Source organism: Condylura cristata, unplaced genomic scaffold (assembly GCF_000260355.1).
Source record: "Condylura cristata isolate star-nosed mole 26May11 unplaced genomic scaffold, ConCri1.0 scaffold00045, whole genome shotgun sequence".
In the NCBI taxonomy this organism is placed as follows: domain Eukaryota; kingdom Metazoa; phylum Chordata; class Mammalia; order Eulipotyphla; family Talpidae; genus Condylura; species Condylura cristata.
In genome coordinates this window covers 2,534,950-2,547,261 of record NW_004567146.1, presented here as the reverse complement: position 1 = coordinate 2,547,261, position 12,312 = coordinate 2,534,950, and the positions used below count along the sequence as shown (strand labels likewise).

Sequence of the window (12,312 nt, the reverse complement as noted above, 5' to 3'; positions counted from 1 at the left end):
TGTTTATTTTGAGAAAAAAAGGTCCCAAACATCAGGCTGTTCACAAAAATAACCCACAGTATCAACTTTAGAAAACAAATCTTAAAGACTAGTACACTATTTTTCTAGAGGATGCATTTGACATGCCAACTCTCATTCACAAAAATACATGGTTACATCTGTGTTGACCAGCCCCACATAACACTAATGTGGGGTATAACACACATACCTCTAACTCAAAGCTGCTCTCGGGTGCTACTCAACTAATGAGATTGCCTTTGCAGTTAGGGAAGCAACTACTGAACTCATGTTATGAATGGAACAAACTGTACTCCCTGCATAACAAGAGATTATTTTGGAGACAGTTGATAAAAACCATACATCCTTTTTATTGTTAAGTCATAAAGAGGTATCAAAATTAAAAGCAAAAAATTACAGGGTGAGACTTAACATAACTACTAGGAGCGTCAAAGGAAGTGAAAATGGGACTAGGCGCAGGGCAGTATGAATTAATGAACATGGGAAGGACAAGGATGGGGAGAACAGTGAGCATGTGCTGAAGATACTAGGGGAGAGGATCTGGTGAAAATTTTGATTTTAGACAAGCGCCTAGATAAAGAAATAATGGGACAAGATTTCTAAACCCCACTATGTGCTTAAGAGTCATCCTCGCCATTGGCGCTGTCTCTGTCATCCTCTCCTTCCTCAGCCTCTTTTTCATCATCCTTGATCAACTCCAGCTGTGAGAAACAGACACAAACAGGATGGAGTTAGAGGCACTCCATGTGTCCCTGATCCCCCCTCCACCACCTCTTTCTTTCCTTTCCCGTGGTTTTCACCTGGTCATCCCCCCGATCTTCATTATCATCATCATCCAGTAGGTCCCCCTCCTCAGCAGAGTCATCTGCACCCCCCTCAGACTCCATCTTCACATTAGTCTCATCTTTCTTCAGGGAGCTGCTGCTCTGCTCCTCTTCTGACTTATCATTCTTCATCTCTACTGGGGATGAGAAGGACAAGTCTGTCTAGGGGCAAGTAATGTCCACAGATGTAGACAACCCCCACTAGTGTTCATAGAACTGCAGCACAAGTCTAAATCCTCCCACACAAATGCGCTTCCCAATTCAAACTCCCCAAGCTTCAAAGTCCACTATTCCAACATATACTTTCAACTACCTTAGATAACTAACCCAATTTTACAACCAACAATAGTAGGACCATTTACCTCCTTGTTTGCTCTGTTCCTTTTCAATTTTTTCCAGGCTTTCAAGTAGAGAATCCACTTTTTGTTTTATCTGGGTCAACTCCTTCTTAATTGTCTGAAGGTCATCTCCTTTCACTTTAATATAACAAAACCCTAGATTAGAATCAAATATACAGAAGGCTACCAGTTACTAAATCCTTCTCACTAAAGTATACACCAGGAGCCAACCAGGGATCCCTGGGGAGAAATGGAGCCAGTACCAGACTGTCCTCAGTAAAATGGGGACCTCTGCTCTTTGATTTGGTAGCTGAAAACTGAATCTCATCTGTCAACTCCCTTAGCAATAGCACTCTGATCTGTTGGCCTGCCAGAAGACTTTTAATTCTTATTTATTTATGCATACAAGAAATGGGGTGTAGGCAGAAGTGAGGGGGGTGAGAAGATTCACCGCAGAGTGGGGAGCAACAGGCCAGACAGGATGTCTGCTGTGCCTTGGCTGGGGACAGCTTGATAGCACAGACTTTCACCCTGCATCACCAATGAGGTCCTTTAGTTCTATTTTAAAGCACTTTCTCTGTTCTACTGATGCATTTTTTCATATATTTAATAGGTGCCTCAATTAATAGTCTAATGACTTCAAATTACCAAGGTTGTAGGGACAGAAGGGAGCCCGGGATTCGCCCCTTAGTCATTAACTACTTTTCATCATTTTGACTACATGAGCCATTTAAACAAAACCCGAACATGATTAACTGCATTAAAGTCCCCAATTTCAACACTCAAATAATATAAGAATCACAAAACTGCAACAATAACACATACACTTTCCAGATTTGGAAGAAGATCCTCGCTGTCCACTCTTAGAATTGAAGCCACTTTTGCCCCTTCGTGATGTATTTCCTGATACACGCTGGCGTTTCGAGGGCACTACAGCCCGAGCAATAGGAGGAGGAGGAGGAACACGAGCAGGGTAACTGTACATCCTATTGGATAAGAGAAAAAAAGAATTCCTTCATAATTAAGTTGGCAAGATTCAAAAAGTGACTTCATAAAATAAACATCCATCATCCTTTCATCTTCCCATTTTGCTAATTTCATTCAAAAGGACAATAAAAAGCTTCACACTGGTATTTTTACTAATGTAGCCACTTTTCTTCAAGAAAATATCCAATTAACGCTAGATATGTTGGTCTTAAGCACTGGACATAAAAAAGGTTCCTCCATACTGGGCAGTAATAAGAGTATTACTTTACAGTATCAATGGCTTTTATATTTTTCTTTAAAGATTTATTTATGCATACAAGAACTGGGGTACAAGCCAGAGGTATAGGGGGTAAGAAGATTCACCAGAGACAGAGGGGAGCAGAACAGGCAGAGTAACAGAAGTACACTGCTGAAGGGAGCAGTGGGCAGGCCAGGTGAGGTCAGCTTCCTGACTACAGTGGCTGGCAGTAGCTTGGAAGCAAGATCTATAAACCCTGCACCACCAGGGAGGGTCCCCTGAATTGCTTTTATAGCTTGATCTATTATTTACACATACATGCTAAACAAAGCAGCTTTTGTAAGTTAAATAAAGGACACTACCATAGAGGACTGCAATTAACTACATCTGTTAAAGGAGATATCTACTACTAGCTAAATCCTTGATTTGCTCATCCAAAGAAAATATAAATCATCACTTCTGGTGGTGTTAGGCGGAATCAAAGAATTGTCAAGAGTAACTATTCTAGACTTAATGAACAGACGCTTTGTATGTTGGCTGGGTACATGGTACCTCTGTCAGGCATATTCGTAAGCTCAAAACTCATCACTTTTCAAATGACCCCATGGAAAAGCAACCCAGTGACTGCTAAAGATGTTAGTCATCTCTGAATTTATAACTGTTCACTACTCATAGTAGTGAAAACACTGATGTTATGGTCTAGCTTTCACACAATTTTATTCTGGTCATTCCAACAATTTAGTCACTAATTTAGGTTTACTAATTTAACATATTAAAAAAAATTTGAACAAACTAGAACTTTACCACTATTATTGAATAAAATAGTTTACATGAATACCTCCAATAAGGAATACTTTAAATTTGATCCCCAAATACTGGTTCAAAAAATCAGGAAGGCCTTGATGTTTCAGAAGTTTCTTTTTAGTGGTTAAGTATTAACTAATAAGTCAATTTTAATCCATTTATGGAAATTAGCACAAACAAAACAGATGTTCAGTAATTTGTCATTATCTTCCCATCTTTACATAAAAGTTTTTTGGTCTTATTTGAAAGTATGATTGCACAAAAGGTTAAAGCTCAGCTCTATGGAGCTCGCCACAGCCACCACAGCACAAGTTCAATCCACAGCCAAGGAGGTGATGCACAGAGGTGGCAAACCGCTTCTGAGCCATCTGCTGTTTCCCTCAGCAGTGTATTTCAGTAGATCTGCCTGTTATGTTCCCCACTCCATCTCTGGTGGATCTTCTCACCTCCCCCTCCCTATCTTTGACCCATACCCTAGTTTTTGTATGCATAAGTAAATAAAAGCTTAAAAAAAAAAAGAAAGAAAATGAGGCAAAAAATGCAGTTTGTTTTTAATCTATGTAACAGACCCATAAAACAAAATTAAGGATCAACTGCTGGGGCCCTCCCTATTGGCACAAGTGGTTAAAAAAACAGCACTATGAAGCTATCAGCAGCTACTGCAGTTTGATCTCTGGCCTGGTGAAGTGACCCAAATAGCCCAGAAGACCCTCTTGTCTCACCTGCTGTCCCCTACCCCCAACAGTGTGTTTCAGTAAATCTGCATGTTCTGCTCTCTACTCTGCCTCTGGTGAATCTTCTCGAACACCGCCCCCCCTCCAGTTCTGGCCTGTACCCCAGTTCTTATATGCATAAATAAATAAATCTCTTAAGAAAGAGAGAGATCAATTGGTAATGTGAAGGGCTCTTGGTGCCAAATTACTGCCAACCAAGCCAACAATGGGCTCTCAAAACAGAAGATTTCTTCCTAGGAAGTTTAAGGAGACCATGTCACTCACTGTAAAGTATCAAAGTGCATGACACTTACTGTAACAGCCCTCACAAGGGATAGATAACAGCATCACAAAATATTTACTACAAACACAGGTTTTCAAAATTAAGCTTTGCAAATAACTGGGTGTGGCACACAGTGATCATCTTTGTGTCTCAAAATCCCTGCTAACTGGGGGGGTGGGGGGGACCCAGCACTTAATCACTACTGAAATAGTGGTTGTTGGAAATGTCCTAATGTATTTTTTCTGCTTTCAAAGAAAAATATACTGTGGCCTTTCCCACTACCCAACAGAAACCTGAATTAGGCTAGAGATGTGTGAGGGGATGAAAAGATTTACCAGAGTGAGAATGGGGAACAGAACAGGCAGGCAGGCTGAAATATATTGCTGAGGGATCAGTGGATGAGACTGGATGAGACAGAAGTCCATAGCTGGGGATGGAAATTGTGCTGCAATGGCTGCCCCATTGTGCTGAGACTTACACCTTGTGCCACCAGGAAAGACCCCTGGAATATATTTATTTAAGGTATAATTGTTTCCTATCTTAAAGAATTAGTAAGGGTAGCTCAATCCAAGTGTCAGGAGATAGTATATATAACAGCAAATTTTCAAGGTGAATTTTCATCCTGTTGACCACTGATCATCCTAGAAAAGATAGACTTAAGAGCAACTATGTTTTGGTTTTAATAAGTCTGAGAATCCCTGAATTTATGTGAAAATATGTGAATGTACACCCTTTTATTACAAGTTAAAATTACTGAGCCACAAACAATTCATTCTATGTAATTAAGTGAGACCAAATACAAAGTTCTATGTGCTCACTTCCAGGACAAATGCTTTGCATTTTATTTAGAGGTAAAGGGATAAACATATATAGGGCATGATGAGATTCAAAAGGAATGATTTAAGAACATGCACAAGAGCCCAATGAAGAAATAACCCATAAAATGCAATCTGTGGGATATAACTAGAGGAACGCATGAAAAACTATGTGACAGCTTACAAAATTTATGGTGTTTAAAAGCCAAGAGTGATTCTGCCACCCTAGTTCCAATGACTAGCTAAATGAACTTCCAACTGATGACAGATAACCTGCCTCAAAACTCTACCAGAACTCTGATGGAATTTACCACATTAATAATTTCTTTAAAGAGTTTAAATTAAACTAAGGTTTGGAGCGAAGATCTTCTACTATAATTGTTCTCACTTTGGTTCCTTACCAATGCCCCAAGAATTCAGAATATACCCCATTACTGAACATTCTGCATAATTTCGTAGAGAAGGCCTTTACAAACTTTATCTTAGGCATTTTGTGGAATGAAGTTAAGCATTATCTTCCATAAGCAAACTATCAGCTACTGATAACTCTGAGTGAAACTGTTGAAGAATCAAAGTCTTCATTAATTGCTATCTCTGGACTTTATAATTTATGTACAATTTGAATACTTTTTCCCCACTTTTTATAAGACTTTAAACTCTTCCATAGTCTACTAAAAAATTACCAAAATGTTTTCACTGGTCTATATAGGGTATACAACCTCAGAAGTCTTTTAATATCTTAACTCTCAAAAGACTTGTTTCATAATTGTAGATGGAATTCACTTACACCCAAAAATAAACTGACTACATTTCTGTAATGTGTCTTATTTCTAAATTAAGACGATTTCTAAGTATTACTTGTAAGCATTCTACCACAAACATACTGCCTTGATGATTTTGGGAGAAATCAAACTATACACAAATGTACATGCTTTGCAAATAAATTTATGGGTTGAATGCCAATTATCAAGGTAAACTGACTGTACTTTCTGTTCTTCAGGGTGCTTTTTATAAAAATTTATTTATGCAGAACTGGGGTACAGGCCAGAGGTGTGGGGAGTGAGAGGATTCACCAGAGTAGGGAGCAGAACAGGCAGATATGCCTAAGTACATTGCTGAGAGGAGTATCAGGTGAGACAACAGAGGTCAGCTTCCTGGCTGGGGACCTAATTCATGCTGCAGTGGCTGTGGATAGCAGCTTCGAGTGCTGTGCTTTTAACCTACTGTGCCGACAGGGAGGGCCCTCTACAGTGTGCTTTTATCCAGTGATCCACTATGGACATGGATTACCAGAAAAACAGTCCATTCAGTAACAGCAAAAACATTGCCAATCTACCTGTTAAAAGAGCTAAATGATAATAAACCATTCTGCTGTGAAGGATCCTTTAAGATACATGGAACTCAAATTGTTAAAACTTTAAAGGAAAAGAAACCTTGTAAACTAAAGGTGAAAATGGCAACAGAAGTTACCTCTGGAATCAAGAACCTTCTCCCATGACCTCCCTAGTAACACAGGGGGCTGAAGTGCTGCATGCAAAGCTAAGCCAAGCAGTAGCTACTCTTCCCCAGAGGCACAGCAGCCAGCAGCTTCCCCTAAGCAGTGCATTTCAGTCAATCTGCCTGTTCTCTCCCCACAGTGCCTCTGGTGAATCCTATCACTGCCCCTGCACCTCTGGCCTTTACCCCAGTTCTGTATGCATGAAATAAATAAATCTTTTAAAAATAAACAAACAAAACTGCTTTGAAAAAGGAGGGAAAATATTACATGTACATACTTTACCCATTTCATTTTAAGATGTAGCCAATTTTTACAAATCTTAAAATATGAAAAGTTGTATCTTAAAATTAAGTAAATAACAGAACTGTTTTGTTGGATTCATGGGGAAGTTGTAAAACACAAAACTGGATATTACATTGAAGACAATTTGAAAATTTCCGTAAAAGCTTTCTAAAAAGTAATCTGGGCAGTAATGTGCTGGTTATTTTGAGTCTTAGATCAATCTGTTCAAAACCAGTAGTGGATCCAAGGCTACGCTAAGAAAAGCATTGAATTCCTAGCTTTGCTTCTGTTTATAAAGTTTTCTAGCCAGATGATGATCTTTTCTAGATTCCTCAATTTCCAAAAAATTAACAACATAACTCACTTACCAATGTTCTCATCAGATATACTTCCATATGTCGCTCTGATTCTTTTCCAAAGACTATGTCTTAAAATGTCAGTGTGGCCCAATTTTTTATTTTTAAAACAGCTAACTATAATACAGTATTTAGGAAGAACACTAACTATAAAACAGTATTTATATACACCATACTTTAAGACGTATATACCTATTCATTCCTGTATTGTCACTTTATCAAATAGAAATAGAGTACACATCATTCTTTTCACTATGAATAAAATGTCTCTTAAGGTGTCTGAGCAGATTTGTGGCTGCTAGGGGTTAGAGTAGAAAGAATCGACTACAAAAGAACTTCATAGTGAATTTCTGTAAATTATGAAATATAACCTTCATTATAGCAGTAGACACACAGCATTCCATGTCAAAATTGTACCTCAAGAACTTATTCATGCTACCTCCAATTTCTAGCCTTTTAATTCTCTCCGATCTCCTTTAGTTTCATCACCACACCTACCACTATTCAAAAATCTACCTTAGGTCTAAGTCATCTCCACATTGCAAAATAAACTGTGCAAGCCTAAATCTTTACATTATTTAAATTTCCAATTATTTAACAGTTCAGCCTTTTAATCTTCTAACATATATTCATATAGGCTCCAGAACACTTCAATCTTCCTTCTGTCTCTATCTAGTATCTAACTTTTGCAACTGATAGGCAGACCTCAAGAGCTTTGTCCCCATGTAACTAAACTGCAAAGGTAACATCCCTTGAGGTGGATGTGTAATAAGGAACCTGATGACATGTCCACAAATAATATTATATTCACTTCTAGTTCTATACTTAGGGTTCTCCCTCTTCCCAATCACTATTTCTATAAATTCCAAGCACCTACGGCTTTATAGGCCAACAAAACAAAACTTTGGCGACATCCTCAACTACTCTCAGTTCTTGTATCTGTGAACAAATTCTGCTACGTTAACTTCAAAATCCAAATACTTCTCACCGCACCTCCTTGGTTCTTCCCAAAATAATCGCTTGTGTGCATTATTCCACTGACCACTTATTACCTATCCTGAGTGATCTTGTTATGAATTAGATTCTCTCACTCCTCTGCACAGAACTATCCAATGGCATCCCATCTCATTTAGAGTAAAAGTTAAGACATATATGCTCTATATCACGTGTTTAATCCATACATCTTCTGTTTTTCATTACAGAACTCAAGGTACACCGCCCCCCCAAAAAAAGCCTCCTAAATTCTCAACAGGTAACAATAAACCATAATTCTAGTTGGAAAATTAGAGAATGTGTTTACCTTTTTTGTAGCTTTAAAAACAGTTTTTCCCTTAAGAAAATCTGATGAAAGTTGAAGAAAATTATTTACCTTTAAATTGGCTCCTTTTCTAAACTACTATAAAATTAAAAGCTGATCTTAGTCTGTTATTGATGTGAGGAGATGATCATGCCAGGCTTATTAGAATCACTAACAAATTTTCATAGGTGACTTACTCCTGCTATTTTATATTTTTGTAGCCTAGTAATCTGTTCCCCTTGCTAAATTCCACTAACCTCATAGTAGCAATACATTTGCTTCCTGAATTTGCCTAAACAGTCAAATTAATGGACTTTATTTCTTGCGGTATAGTTTAAGATGTTATTATCAACGTATAACTTATCAAAAGGATGTATCTCTGTCCCTTAAAAGTGAATTATTTTTCTGAATATTCTTTCAACATTTCTTGTCAGTTTTGACCCAAAATTGTAATTTTGGATCTCTGAATTCTTCTAGCAAGTGTAGTCTCTATTCATTGCAATTTTCAGACTCAATGCTCAAAATGTATTTAATCTTATAAAGCTACCTTCTCAATATGCTAGGGTAGCACTCACTGTCTTAACTTAGTCACTTGTCCACATTTCAAGAGCTAAGCAGCCATAGCACACAACACAGGGCAGATACAAAAACATTATCACTATCATCACTGAAAGTCATAATGGGCAGCACAGTTCTAGTTTGTTGCTTCCACATAACTTTACCTATTGCCTATATGGCTTTCAAAGAGAACCTAAGATTTTATAAATTTTTTGTCAGTCTAACAAAACAGTCCCTACAAACCTTGTCTAATGTCCTTAGTACAAATTGGTACTATAAAATTAAAACTATAAAAAATTGAAAACAATTTACTTTACAATGCCATGTCAGATATTCTACTCAGACTTATACCAAGAAACCAACCCAATATAAAAATGGACAAAGAATGAGAATACATTTCTCCACAGATTATTAAATCACCAAACACATGAGTATCATTAGTTTTTAAGAATGTACAAATCAAAATCACAGTATAACTACTACTCACCCTTGGGACGAGAATGGCTAACATAAAACAAATGTTGGCAGAGATATAAAGAAACTAGAACCATATATAGATGATGCAAATGTAAAATGATTCAGCTACTTTGGAAGACACTTGGAAATTCTACTAGTAATTATTTACATAAGAGAAATGAAAACACAGGTTTGTGCATAAATTCCTCAAGGGTAGTCAAAATATGTAACTCATGTTACATATTACTAACAGTGAACATTAAGTCCACAAATAAAATCTATTATTCGGAGCGGCATATCTTTCTTTTCTTTTTTTTTTTTTTTAGATTTACTCATTTATGCATACAGGAACTGGGACACAAGCCAGAAGTGTGGGATGTGAGAAGATTCACCAGGCAGAAGGGGAACAGAACAGGCAGATCTACTGAAATACACTGCTGAGGGGATCAGTGGGTGAAGACAGGTGGTCTCCTTTGCCATGTGGGTCACCTCCCTGCCAGGGATTTAACTTGTGCTTTAGTGGCTGCTGGTAGCTTCATAGTGCTGTGCTTTAACCTCAAGTTGGCGCCACCAGGGAGGGCCCAGAATATAATTCTTCAGCAATAAAAAGGAATGTGGTACCAATACACAGAACAACACAGATGAACCATAAATATTATTTTAAGTGGAAGATTCAGTCACAAAGGCTGTTTTATGATTCTGCTGATATTAAATGTCCAGAATAGGTAGATCTTACAGATAAAAAAGACAAAGTGGATGAAGAATGTCCTGAAGTATATGCCTAAGACAGCAAGGATACCTCTGAATTAGTTAACATTGCAATCTGATTATCACTTAACTAAGCCATTTATAAAAAAAATTTCTCTTGATCCAAGATGAAATGCTTCATTCAAAGTAATACCTTCTGCCTAAGCAACAAGATATGCCCAAAATAAATATTACTATCAAAAAATTTAATGTGGTATTATCAGGTTCATGTAGAAGTAAATTCATATCGATCTATGTGTCCTTTTCTAAAACGCTTTGGGTACCTGGCCTCTCTGGTGGTGCAAGGGTTTGTTAAAGCACAGAACTACGAAGTGGTCTTGCAGCTACCACAGTTTGTCTCCAGAGAGGGAACTGCCCACATGGCACAGGAGACCCTCCTGTCTTGACCCCTGCTCCATTGAGCATTGTACTTCAGTACATCTGCCTGTTGTTTGCCACTCCTGTCTCTGGCGAATCCTCTCACCCCTGCACCTCTGGTCCGTACCCCAGTTCTTGTATTCAATTATTTATATATATATATATATAAAAAATCTGTAAAAAACAGAATCTTCTAATATCTTTATGATCAGTTTCCCCCAAGAAAGATACAATCAACAGAGGGACTTTGAGCAAATGAATCATTTTACCTTAGTCTAAAGCACCTTCCCCACCTAAAATGACATGAAAAGAAGCATCTTCTCCAAATAGCCAAGAACCCTTTTGCTCTCTGCATCCACATGCATTTCCCTGCATACCTCACCCAATTCTCCAAAACTTCAATACCTAAATATTTTATGTACTCTCTCTTCATCATGATATCATGCTCTCTCAGGTCCGGTATTGCTCAAAGATATTAAATTATTAAGAAAAAAGGAAGGCAACACACAGCTCCTCTAATTCAGTTAGAATGGGTGGGGATGGGAAAGTATGAGCAGTATCTTCAATCCATATTCTCTGTATTCTTTGGCTTTTAACAAGTGAATTCAAAGCTTAAAATTGCAGGCCCAGGCCCTCCCTGGTGGCGCAGCCGGTTAAAGCACTGCACTGAGAAGCTAAAGCCACTTCCGCATGAGTTTGATTCCCGCCTGCCCCGGAGGTGACCACATGGCGTGGCAGACCTCTCCTGACCAGCCCGCTGCTCCACTCAGCAGTGTACTTTGGCCATATCTGCCTGTTCTGTTCCCTACTCTGTCTCTGGTGAAGCCTCTCGCCACCCCTGAGCCTCTGGCCTGTATCCCAGTTCTGTATGTACAAATAAATAAATCTTAAAAAGAAAAAAAATAATAAATTGTGGGCCCAGAACATAAGAGCTTAAACATTAGTTTACAGAGTATGAATGGTTGACCTTCTTTTTAATCTGTCTTACATTTCAGTGGAGACTCCTTTAGCACTGTACTTCACTTCCACTACTTTTCTCCACTATTTAAAAAAATACCTTCCTGAGAAATATTTACACGACAAGCACTAACACAGCTGCTTTCCCCACTTCCACAAATTCTATAATTTCAAATCCTTCCAACTTCCGTTCACATAAACTTTAATAGCATAATCCTAGTCAAAAGAGGTAAAATCTTGATATATACTTGACTATTTTCGCCATATAAGCATCTACTTTTATAACTTATTCCAACTTAGACCAAGACCAATCTACCCTCAGGAATTTCTCCATCCATACCAAGATTTATAATCGTGACTACATACTGAGTCTTTTCCTCTCCAGTTTCTCTTTCCTAGCCATGAGGAGATTTCTGTCTGCCTGTAAGACACAATTACTTAATTTGCCATACGAAGACCTTTACAACCAACATTCTTTCCAGTTATACTTAGTTACTGCCCCCAAGGGATAGTCATAACTGATCACCTTTGTAAGAACTGCCCTATCTTACCTACTTAAAAACCTAAGGGATATCAGAGCCAAGCTCAAGTTCAGGCCTTTGCAAAACTACTTGGTCTCATTATACAGTAACAGGCAGTTTATCCCTCTCTAACAACACAATCCATTTTTTCTGTGACAACCCTATACAATGCAGAATACACAACAGTTCCTATTAACTTCAAAGCATCTTCTTTTCTGTATCATATATATATATATATATAT

General features: G+C 38.0%; 1 protein-coding gene across 5 annotated transcripts in view; it reads right to left on the bottom strand.

Annotated features, from left to right (window-relative positions):
- Positions 1–348: 348 nt before the first annotated feature.
- HNRNPC (heterogeneous nuclear ribonucleoprotein C (C1/C2)) overlaps positions 349–12,312 on the bottom strand; it is a 45,354-nt gene continuing 33,390 nt past the window's right edge. For all 5 annotated transcript variants that reach the window (XM_012734109.1, XM_012734111.1, XM_004694677.2 and 2 more), the window contains 4 exons: positions 2,006–2,166; positions 1,205–1,318; positions 819–979; positions 349–719 (listed from right to left, as the gene is read on the bottom strand). In XM_012734109.1, the coding sequence (XP_012589563.1) occupies positions 636–719; positions 819–979; positions 1,205–1,318; positions 2,006–2,166 (520 nt within the window). In that variant the 3' untranslated portion in view covers positions 349–635. The remainder of the gene's footprint in view (positions 720–818; positions 980–1,204; positions 1,319–2,005; positions 2,167–12,312) is intronic.